Here is a 12,330-nt window from a genome sequence, read left to right as displayed (position 1 = left end):
TTTGTTAAATATTAATTTAAATACTAATATATAGATTCCAATTTATAAAGGTAATTACGTGTTTACAAATAATACGTCTTTAATTAATGCATGGTTAAATATAAAAGAAATGTTTTTATAGGGGTATACAATGGCACTCATAACGGCTTACTGGGGACTAGATGGCATAATATTTCTGACGACTCTAATTATAGCTGCATATCTATACATGACACGCAAATTTAACCACTGGAAGAAACGAGGCGTTTTAGAAGCGCTTCCGCCGACACCATTCTTGGGCAATTTCACAGACTGCCTACTCCTAAAGAAATCTCCTGGAAATTTTCTGCAGGAACTTTATATTCAAGGAAAGGGATCTCCCTACATCGGCTTTTACATATGTGACAAACCGGCTCTGTTAGTTCGCGATCGGGAGCTCGTTAAAAATATTTTAATAAAGGACTTCAATTACTTCGCTGACCGATACGCCGCAGCTGATCCAATAAATGATCGCCTGGGTGCCACCAATCTCTTTTTCCTCAAGAGTCCAGCCTGGAAAACCTTAAGAACGAAATTGACACCATTCTTCACGTCCGGCAAGATGAAGAAAATATTCGAACTAATGCTGCAATGTGGAAACGATCTAGATACGTATCTTGAATCGCTGAAATTGGGAGGTAAGTACTGAGTTTATGAAGTTAATTACGTATCACCAAAAGGGACAAAAAGTAAAAAGGCCATTACGACTAAATAATGAAAACAATAATAAGAGTATGATTGATGGTAGATCAAGGAAAGGAAATTGACATAAAGGAGTTAATCGCTAAATTCACTACCGACATAATCGGCACTGCTGCCTATGGACTTAACGTGAATTCGTTGAATAATCCAGACGCCGAGTTTCGAAGACATGGCAAATTAATTTTTGATTTCAACCTTATTCGCGCTTTGGAGTTCTTGGCAATGTTTTTCCTTCCAAATATAATTAGTATAACCGGTACAAAAACATTTGGTAAGGAGAGCTCTAACTTCCTACGTAAAGTTTTTTGGGAGACGATCACGCAACGCATAAAGTCTGGCGAAAAGAGGAACGATCTCATTGATATCCTTATTGAACTGAGAAACACTTACGGAGATCAGGACATTGGAGGATTTAGTAAGCATAGAATTTATGAAGCTAATGCATAAACTTTATAATTTACATTTAGAAAACGAAAACGCCCACTGAATCTAAGCTATAATAATTCCAATAGTTCAAATTAGTTATGGTAAACAACAAAAATTTTCCAGAATTTGAAAAAATGTGAACAAAAATTGCAGAATTTGACGGGGACGACTTACTAGCGCAAGCAGCTGTTTTCTTCACGGCTGGTTTTGAAACCTCTGCAACGACATCGTCTTTCGCCTTGTACGAAATTGCGATGAATCCGGAAATACAAGACAGACTTAGAAAAGAAATTCTTGATGCGCTTGATAAAACAGGCGGCAAAATCACATACGACATGGTACGTAAACACAAATACGTTTTGTATATAAAAATACGTTTAATAAGATGGAAATGGATTTGGTGTTATCAAGTTTAATATACTTATTTCAGGTCTGGTCGTTACCGTATCTAGACATGGTGGTATCCGAAACTTTGAGGATGTATCCACCATTGCCACTTCTAGATCGCGTGACAATGGACACCTACAAGTTGCCGAATTTTGATTTAAAGCTCGAAAAGGGCACACCGGTTTATATCTCAATGTCTGGCATGCACTATGACCCGGAATACTTTCCTGATCCACACAAATTCGACCCGGAGCGATTTACCGAGGAGAACAAACGTAATAGACCAACAAATGTGTATTTTCCATTTGGAGATGGCCCACGCGTATGCATAGGTGAGATCATTGGTTATGAGAATTAAAGATGAACTTAATATAGCTATGAATTTAAGAATAAAGCAGCTAAAATATTCATTTATATTTTTGATCTATTAGTTATATAAGTTATATGAATCATGAATTCTTATGTAATCTATTACGCATACAATAATGAGAATGAACTCTATCCGTATAAATTACATAAGATCTACGATCTGAATTATGATATCGCGAAATTAGTCGGAAGTCGCATACATTGAATTTTGTAATAGAATTTTTACTAAGACAATGCTATTCTTATTTGTTAAAATATTATGAGACATCTCACGATATGTTATTTATTCCATAGGTTCTCGTATGGGACTTTTACAAACAAAATTGGGGATCGTTACAATTTTGCGCAAATACGAGGTAGTACCAGGCAAAAAAACTCTAATCCCAATGGTTCTCAATCCGAAAGCTTTCTTGACGGCGCCACTAAGTGCTGATCTATATCTCACCCTCCGCAAGATTAAGAGCAGCTAAATAATATGTAACCGTGTTTGATAATATTAATATAATGTTTTAAAACCACAGAATGCATTAGACAGTCGATATTTCAAATACATAATTTTACTATAATAAATCACTAGTGGACATACATTAACTTTAAAAATCTCATTAGTTTCTGTAATTTTAAGCGATTTTTTTTATTGCATTCTGAAACTTAGACGAGGAAGTTCACGTTGAAATTGGAATTCTTTCAGTAACTGCGTATTATTTACGTTTCGAGTGTGTCATATATGTATATGTATATATATATATCGTTTCGTCATTAATCAACGTGTCATTTTTCGCTGGGACAGCTTTGTTTAGTGCCTGCCAGTAAGTAGGAGTTATGTAACATCAATATTGTAATGTCCTACTCAACAATGTAAATGAAATGCACTTATGCCATCGTCTATAACAACCCAGTAAACACCAAGTAACAGTTACATAATATCAATATTATAATTTGCTACTTAACAAGGTATATTAGTGCAACATGCAGGTTATATAACATTTATATTGTTAAGTAGAAAATTATAATATTGATGTTATGTAAGAGTTTATACATATTATAAGCTTTAAATATATTTATAACAGATTCATTATTTTTTATATATAAATACCGTGTAGTAGTAATCTAATATTAATAAATTAGGCATCTAATATTAATAAATTAGTAATCTAATATTAATAAATTAGGGTTGTTTGGTAAAATACTGAGTACACATATTCAGATACAATCACACACACACACACACACACACACACACGCGCGCGCGCGCACGCCGCACACACACACACACACACACACCTTCACGCTATCGAATACAAAAGGCGCGCGCGCGCACGCACACTACGCCGTTTTCCATACGCCTATAAAATTTTAATCCAAAGGAAAAACTCAAGATTCAATAAGCAAACCTGATATTATTTACTTGACCCCTTATCTACTTTTTAAAGCAAAGACTAAATTGATTTAATTAAATTTTTAACAGATCTTTCTTTATATCGAGAGTGTCATACATTATGTATTGGGTTGGTAAATAAGTCCGTTCGGTTTATTTCTCGGTGCAGGTTCACTCTGATTGGCTTTTGTGATTCTCGGCTCTATTGTAAAACTCGATTGCGTATATCTGAAAGGCTAGGTTTCTCGTAATTTTTCGATGAGTGTACGTTTAGCTAACATCATTTCTGTGTGTTCTACTTACGTAGCTGTGAAAATGGAAGGAAATAACGTCCATTATCGTCATATTTTCCTTTATTATTTCAAAAACGCAAACGAGCTGCGGAGGCTCATAGAAAGATATGTCGTGTATATGGAGAAAATGCCGCAACTGAACGCACATGCCAAAAGTGGTTGGCTAAATTTCGTTCTGGAGATTTCTGCATCAATCACGGTCGCCCGACCTCGAGATAAACTCGTATCAGGGCCGTAGGATTATTTATTAGGTGTACAAATGAATAATCCAATTTTTTCAGCTACATTCAGGGTTTATTTTAAAAGAAAGTAAATGAAATTGTTCAATCAAAGTATTCGCCGTTGCTTTCTATAACTTTAAGCCATCTTTCAGGCAACTGATGAATTCCATCTCGGAAAAATGTTACGTCTTTGGATACGATAAAGTCAAGCCATTTTCGGATCTCATCCACTGTTTGGAAGTGCATATCGGACAAGGCGTGTTGCATCGACCGGAACAAGTGGTAATCGGATGGAGCAATATCTGATGAATACGCCGGGTGCTGCAAGACGTCCCAGCCAAGACTCAGTATGGTGTCTTTTGTATTGGAAACAATGTGTGGCCTGGCGTTGTCATGCAACAATTTCACTGGACGTTCTCCTTTGCCAGTATACGGGCGTTTTCGTTCCAATTCTTGACTCAAGCAGATTAATTGACGTTGGTAGCAGTCCGCAGTAACTGTTTCACCAACTCATAATAAAGCACGCCCTTGATATCCCACCAAATGCAGAGAAGAACCTTCTTTCCGAAGCGATTGGGTTTTGCGACCGATTTTGATGATTCGCCGGGATTTACCCATGACTTCCTGCGTTTCGGATTGTCATAGAGTATCCATTTCTCATCGCCCGTAACGATTTTCCACACGAAAGACTTCCGACGCTGCTTATTGAGAAGAAAAAGACACGCTGCCACTCGTTGATTTTTGTTGGTTTCAGTGAGTTCATGCAGAACCCATTTTCCTTCTTTCTGGATCTTTCCCATCTCATGTAGGCGTTTGGAAATCGTTTGCTGCGTTACTCCCAACTGTTCTGCAAGCTCTTTTTGCGTTTGTGCCGAATTCTCAGTGAGCAGTTGTTCCAAATCATCGTTGTCGCGCTTCCGAGGGCCTCCAGGGCGTTGTTTGTCGATTAGGCTAAAATCACCGCTTTTAAACCGCTTAAACCAAAATGCGCACACATCGTACGATACAACACCTTCGCCGAGAAAGGAGCAAATCGATTCGCACGCTCTTGTAGCATTTTTTCCTTGCTGAAATTCGTAAAGAATGCAGTGTCGGATATGCACCTTATCTGTTGCCATTTTCGACTGTACTGAACTGAATACTTTTGAAGGTTACGTTGGGCCTTTCGCCAAACTATATGTTCTTTTTAATAGTTATATGTCAACATTGTATAAACACAAAAGAGCGGGAAAATCTATTCAATTTAAAATTGATTTCATAACTGCTTAAAATAATTTGGATTATTCATTTGTACACCTAATAAATTAAAAGAAGGGTGGTTTGGCAAGAACGAGAAGGAGTTAAATTAATTCGAGTTTTAATATAATATAATAGGTACAACTCTAAAAAGTCTCTCAATACTCGTGGAACTCTTGGCGCGATTCTCTCTCTACTACGCACATTTTATCTTTCTTATCTCTCTTGCACACGACTTTCCAAGTCCTCCTCTCTAAACACTAGACATAATTAGCTGATGCCACGCGAGCGACAATCGGTCAAAGCAAAGATAACACCTTCCAGGGTTATCGTCGACGAAAATTTATCCCAATCGGTGCGGGAGTTTGCTGCGACACGCCTAATGTATCCCACATAAACGTTGATTAAAATTTATTTTGTGTACAAAAAAAATTGCATTTTATTCCATTCTAAAAAAACTACCAATATCGTTTTTATTAGACTCCTGAACTGACAGTGAGTGTTTAAGTATGCAAATGTTCTGCCAAGCGGTTCGCAACTTATCCTGGTATTATTATGTGCATAAAAGCTAATAAAAAGAGAATTAAAAGTGCAAAAACTATATTTAACTGTGACGGTAAAAAAGATGGCTAAAGGATCCTCTTAACTTAACCATTCTGCATATATGTGTATAATGTGTATAAATATACTCAATCAGAAACGATACGTCGAAACGATATCGAATCGACATTGACACCTTCAACTTTCTTAGTAGCACAGTGCATTAAACAAACATTGGTTAATCATTGACCCAATATTTGGTTGTGTTGGGCCAACGATTCGATATCATTTCGACTTTGATCGACAAGTCATTTCTTACTGGATCAAGGCACGTGTAAGATAACTTATATAACACATATACGAACGAATTGCGTACGGAGAGGGGGGAATGAACAGAGTTGCAGGGTCGAAACATAAACACATTTACTTATAAAGAAATATCCAGTCAGTTCTTGCAACTGCTAGAACTTACATATCGTTCGATACATTTGTGAGTTTTGTGTTTCATCGAATAGTGTGACTATAAAATTAAAAATCAAATCTTATTAAATTATTTATTCTCGGTCACGACTATCTCATCAATATGCAATATTCTTTCACGATATTTGATCAAATTTGTTAAATATTAATTTAAATATTAATATATAGATTTGAATTTAAAAAGAAATTTAGGTGTTTACAAATAATACGTCTTTAATTAACGCATGGTTAAATATAATAGGAATGTTTTTATAGGCAAACTGAGTACAATGGCAATCATAACGGCTTATTGGGGCCTAGACGGCATGATAGTTCTGACGACTCTCATTATAGCTGCCTATCTTTATATGACACGCAAATTTAACTACTGGAAAAAACGAGACGTCTCAGTAGCCCTTCCACCGATACCATTTTTGGGCAATTTCGCAGACTGTCTACTCCTAAAGAAATCTCCTGGAAATTTTCTGCAGGAACTTTATATTCAAGGAAAGGGATCTCCTTACATCGGCTTTTACATATTAGACAAACCGGCTCTGTTAATTCGCGATCGGCAGCTTGTTAAAATGGTTTTAGTAAAGGACTTCAATTACTTCGCTGACCGATACGCCTCACCTGATATAGTAAATGATCGTCTGGGTTCTGCCAATCTCTTTCTTATCAAAAATCCAGCCTGGAAAATTTTGAGAACGAAATTGACGCCGTTCTTTACGTCCGGCAAGATGAAGAAAATATTCGAACTGATGCTGGAATGCGGAAAGGATCTAGATACGTATCTCGAATCGCTGAAATTGGGAGGTAAGTATTGAGTTTATGAAGTTACGTACCTACGTATTATCAAAAGGAACATAAAGTAAAAAGGCCATTACGACTAAATAATGGAAATAATAATAAGAATATGATTGATGACAGATAACGAAAAGGAAATAGATATAAAGGACATAACCGCCACATATGCTACAGACATAATCGGCACTGCTGCCTATGGATTTAACGTGAATTCGTTGAATAATCCAGACGCTGAGTTTCGAAAACATGGCAGAACAATTTTTAATTTCAATATTATTCGCGGTGTGGAGTTTATAGCAATATTTTTCCTTCCAAGTGTAGTTAAAATGATCGGTGCGAAAATGTTCGGTAAGAAGAACTCTGACTTCTTACGTGGAGTCTTTTGGGAGATAATCAGTCAACGCGTAAAGTCTGGCGGAAAGAGAAATGATCTCATTGATATCCTTATTGAACTGAGAAACACTTACGGAGATCAGGACATGGGAGGATTTAGTAAGCGAACGATTCATGAAGCTAATGCATAAATTTGTTAATTTACATTTAGAAAATCAATATACCCAATGAATTTAAGCTATAATTCCAATAGCTATAACAGTTAGTTATGGTAAGCAAAAAAATTTTTCAAAGTTTGAAAAGATGAGAATTAAAATTTTAGAATTTGACGGGGACGATCTACTAGCTCAAGCAAGTATTTTCTTCACGGCTGGTTTTGAAACCTCTTCGTCGACAATGTCTTTCACTTTGTACGAAATCGCAATGAACCCCGAAATACAAGACAGACTTAGAAAAGAAATTCTTGATGCGCTTGATGAAACAGACGGCAAAATCACATACGACATGGTACGTAAACGCACATAAGTTTTGTGTATAAAAATAACTTTTATAAAATGGGACTAGATTTAGTGTTATCAAGTTTAATATATTTATTTTAATATGTCAACACAGATCGTGTCGTTACCGTATCTAGACATGGTGGTATCTGAGACTTTGAGGATGTATCCGCCATTGCCATTTCTAGATCGCGTGACAATGGACGCCTACAAGTTGCCGAATTTCGATCTAAAGCTCGAAAAGGGCACACCGATTTATATCTCAATGTCTGGCATGCACTATGACCCGGAATACTTTCCTGATCCACACAAATTCGACCCGGAGCGATTTACAGAGGAGAACAAACGTAACAGACCATCAAATGTGTATTTTCCATTTGGAGAGGGCCCACGCGTATGCATAGGTGAGATCATTAGTTATGAGAATTAAGGTGGGATAAATACAGCTATAAAATTAAGAATAAAAATTAACAAAATTAAGGTATGGAATAATTAAAATGAATTCAATTCATGTAATTTACATGAGATTTACGATCTTAATTATAATGTCGCAAAAAGAGACTACTGGAATTTTCATATATAGAATTTTGCAATAGAATTTTTAACAAGACAAAATCATTTCTTTTATTTGTTAAAGTATTATAAGACATCTCACGGGGTATGTTATTCATTCCGTAGGCACTCGTATGGGACTTTTACAAACAAAATTAGGAATCGTTACAATGTTGCGCAAGTACGAGTTTCTACCAAGCGAAAAAACTCTAATACCAATGGTTCTCAATCCGAAAGCTTTCTTGACGACACCATTAAATGACGGTCTATATCTCAACATCCGAAAGATTAATAGCAACTAAGTAATACTTATTGTTAATAATGTTTGATAAAATTAATACAATATTTTCAAACCACAGAATATATACGACAGTGGATATTTCATATACATAATTTTACTATGATAAATCAATAATGTAATAGATACATTAACTTTAAAAATCCCATTAATTTCTTTAATTTCAAGAGATTTTCTAATTGCATTCTGAAATTTGTACTTGGAAGTGCACGTCGAAATCGGAATTCTCTCAGTAACTGCGTGTTATTTATATTTTTATATCAAGCGTGACATATATGACAGGGTGAGTTTATTTAAATCGATCATTTTAATCGACACACGCAAATATCTCTTCGGGGAAAGGGGCTAGCAAAAAATAACCTGGGTAAAAGTTGTTGGGTTTCGAAGGAGACATAAGACGGTACTATCTTATGTCTCCCTCGAAACCCAACAACTCTTGCCCAGGTTATTTTTTGCTAGCCTCCTTCCCCGAAGAGATATTTGCGTTTGTTTATTAAAATTACTCACCGTATTATCGTTTCGACATCAATCGACGTCATTTTCAACGAAGTCATTTTTTACTGGAACAGCTTTACTGGCTGAAGCCGGCCAACAAGTAGCAGTTACATAACATCAATATTATAATGTCCTATTCAACAATATAAATGAAATATAACACGCATGTCATCGTTTATAACAACCCAGTAAACACCAAGTAGCACAGTTACATTACATCAATATTATAATTTGCTACTCAACAAGGTAAATGTAATATAACATGTGTATTATATAACATTTTTTACGTTTTGACGACGTTTTGACGAATTATTTCTAACTAGGATTGCACAGTGCATTGTTATTCGCTTTCTTGTGAACAAAGCCGACAGACTGGTTTAAATTTTGTGAAGGCTTTCCCAGTTTGGAGAACAAACTCTAAAGAAGATACAGATAGATAAATGGTGTGCACGCGTCTTAAATAAAGAGCGCAAATCTGTTTAGACGTCAACTTTACCACTCATAATTTTGTCATTTTTCCTGTGTAAAAATTAAGTTGTGTCTGTGACATGGGCGTCTCTTGTAGCTTGCGAGACAGACTTTATATATATTAATAATAGATTGACTTTCTTTGTATAAATACTACATAGTAGTCATCTAATATAAATTGAGCATTAGCAATTTTACCTGTTTTTTTTTTGTAAAATACTTTTTGGCTTTACTTACAAAATTGACTACTGATAAATTATTCCTAAAGGAATTTTAAATTGTAATGCTTATTTTTAAGTGCGTTTTATATGTCAATATAAATAAATAATAAATATTTGCAAATGTGTTTATCATTATTGTTTCCTCCTAAATTTTTCAGAGAATCGCAAAACTATGCAAGTTGAACAAATTAAAACAAGCGGATATATTGAGTTCTTATATACCGTATCGTCATCCACGTGGTCCAATTTTTGTCCAATTCCAACACGGCTCCAATTTTTTATTTACTGACTTATGTTATATTCACTTGCGTTTATTTTGTACTATCGTCTCTTCATTTATTTTTACCGTTATCTGACTATTATTGTTTTTTACTTTTTGATTCATGATATTATATCTACTTGCGCCGCGTTTTTTATACTATCGTCTCTTAATTTATTACAATTTTATATTACTGACTGCGTAATCTACGTATACAAAACGCAAATCGGTATATGTTTTTAATTCAATTTAATGTCCCACCCCAAATAACTTTTTAATTTTTGATCACAGAAAAACGCGTTCAGACATTTAGACTACTTTTTCCTTCGACAAACAGTTATCAAGATATCATAAGCTAAACATTGACAAAATTATTAATTTTCTCTTGAATATCTCAAAAAGTATTAGGCAAATCAAAAAATGTTTCAGACAAAAGTTGTTCATATTAATTAGTAGAATAAGATAGTATAATAAGTGATAGGCATTTCATAAAGAAAATTGAAGATAACCTTCACGTGACCAACTCGTCACGTTGGTCACGAAGGTCAAACTAATGGCACTATCTTATGTCCCCCTTCAAACCAAACAACTTTTATCTGAAATGTTTTTTCTGCGATCAAAAATAAAAAAGTTACTTGGGGTGGGACATTAAATTGGGACACCCTGTATATACATTTGCTATTATAATAAAGTAATTTTATCGGACATTATAACTTTGTTCAGGCTCTGAGCTCCTTCTATTATTCTTCGATTTTATCTTACGAGCCATTGTTATTTATAATTCCAATAAATCATTTTTATCTGCATTAATTAACACAATTATTCCTGTAGAAATGTGTTTGAAAATATATAAATATATGAGCTAATAGAGCTAAGAAGAGCTAAGAATAGAGCTAAGACTAATTTATTGTCTTGTTATCCGTTATGCAATTCAATTGATAGCGCAGTAAAATCCAAGGCAGTAACTGCATTATCGATAACTTCTGACATATCACTTTTGTACAGTCCTTGTACGCAAAACACACAACGTTTCTCATCCCAATCACATATACATTGTAGCAGTAACTTGAATTATTATAACATAATCTGAGTGGTGAATGTCTTGATGCACTCGTGCTATCATGTCTAAAGCGTATTATCGTTTGATGTGCACCAAACAGCTTCGAAGACAACCGAGCACGATCAAAGCAGATTAGGGACGCCAGGCCCGTATTTCGCTCCGTGTTTGTGCACATCCCCTGACGTTCGCTTCTCCTCTCGATATACCATCAAACCAATTCCCGTAATGATGATTACATTCTATAAAAAGGCCGAGCGTCTGACAATTAGACTTTTCGATAGTGAGGTAGCACATCCCTGAAAATCATGTAATCGTGGGACAACATGGTATTTTGAAGAACTTTATGAGAGTTTTTTTTTAATTTTACCATACATTTCACCAGTAATTATACTTAGTATACACTTTATTAGTAAATTGTATGTTAAACTTAGAAAACCCTCATAAAGTTCTTCAAAATGCCATGTTGTTCCACGATTACATGATTTTCAGGGTAGATTTTAAAAGAAAATTTTCTCCGTGTAGATGTGTTTTTCCTCCGCTGAGTGAGTCTCAGCATCACCCGCTTGGTACATTCGTAAGACACTATTAATTTCTATAATGACACAACACCGAGGAAGTTCTCCTCATCGATCAAACGATTATCCAGCTCAAACATTGCATCACCGATGATTTGCACAAGTGTCAACCGAGATTGAAAAGTGGATAGTACTACTTTGTCAAGTAAGCCTCGACACGCGGCCCTGGCACTGTACGAATCACAATATAATTTTCTTTATTTATTACTTACTTCACAGCATCTCGGAATCAGTCGGTCCACATATTTGCAACATCAATTAATAAACTCGTGAACATTAACTTTTTTACTCATATTATCACTTGCGTTTTTTAAGTAAATATAAAAAGAAATGTTTTTATAGGTAAACTGTGTACAATGGCAATCATAACGGCTATTCATGTGTAATAAATCAAAGTTTAATTGTTTGAAATCGCTGCATAAAACGATTAACTGAACACAAATCGAATTATTGGTACGTACTAAGTTAATGTCTGCCGATTGATTATAAACTGCACGGAACTATAGATAATTATGAAAATGACATCTCTTGACGGATAGAAATAGCAAGACAGTCTTGAATAAAAAACAGTGATTATAAGTTGCTGGTATAATTGCAGACGTTCATTAAGATAATTATGTATGTTGATACGATAAGGAAAAACAGAGAAGCTGAGAGAGGGAAGTTGCATAATTGTGCTGAGAACAAGTCCAGTTACACGCAACGCATAAATACAGCTCCGCGCATGTCGCTGAAG

At 35.2% G+C, this 12,330-nt stretch overlaps 2 protein-coding genes across 4 annotated transcripts; both read left to right on the top strand.

Annotated features, from left to right (window-relative positions):
* Positions 1–2,502, top strand: LOC105561212 (cytochrome P450 6k1-like). The gene is made up of 6 exons (XM_012010992.1): positions 1–50; positions 122–656; positions 767–1,135; positions 1,300–1,484; positions 1,577–1,865; positions 2,197–2,502. The coding sequence occupies exons 2-6, from the start codon at positions 131–133 to the stop codon at positions 2,370–2,372; spliced, it is 1,545 nt and encodes a 514-aa protein (XP_011866382.1). The 5' UTR covers positions 1–50; positions 122–130; the 3' UTR covers positions 2,373–2,502.
* Positions 2,503–5,620: 3,118 nt separating this feature from the next.
* LOC105561211 (cytochrome P450 6k1-like) lies at positions 5,621–9,821 on the top strand. 3 transcript variants are annotated; one of them, XR_001008890.1, is made up of 8 exons: positions 5,930–6,060; positions 6,306–6,845; positions 6,960–7,328; positions 7,492–7,676; positions 7,782–8,070; positions 8,345–8,520; positions 8,685–8,799; positions 9,086–9,821. XR_001008890.1 is itself a non-coding variant. In XM_012010990.1 (7 exons), the coding sequence occupies exons 2-7, from the start codon at positions 6,320–6,322 to the stop codon at positions 9,124–9,126; spliced, it is 1,665 nt and encodes a 554-aa protein (XP_011866380.1). In that variant the 5' UTR covers positions 5,621–5,904; positions 6,306–6,319; the 3' UTR covers positions 9,127–9,821. The 3 variants fall into 3 exon arrangements, 2 of the variants coding, with proteins under 2 accessions (XP_011866380.1, XP_011866381.1); XM_012010990.1 differs by lacking the exons at positions 5,930–6,060; positions 8,685–8,799 and adding an exon at positions 5,621–5,904 and having other exon boundaries at positions 8,345–8,503; positions 8,990–9,821; XM_012010991.1 differs by lacking the exon at positions 8,685–8,799.
* The last annotated feature ends 2,509 nt before the right edge of the window (positions 9,822–12,330 follow it).

Source organism: Vollenhovia emeryi, unplaced genomic scaffold (genome assembly GCF_000949405.1).
Source record: "Vollenhovia emeryi isolate VEMERY1.0 unplaced genomic scaffold, V.emery_V1.0 DF939210.1, whole genome shotgun sequence".
NCBI lineage: Eukaryota > Metazoa > Arthropoda > Insecta > Hymenoptera > Formicidae > Vollenhovia > Vollenhovia emeryi.
This window is presented reverse-complemented; position numbering and strand designations above follow the sequence as displayed.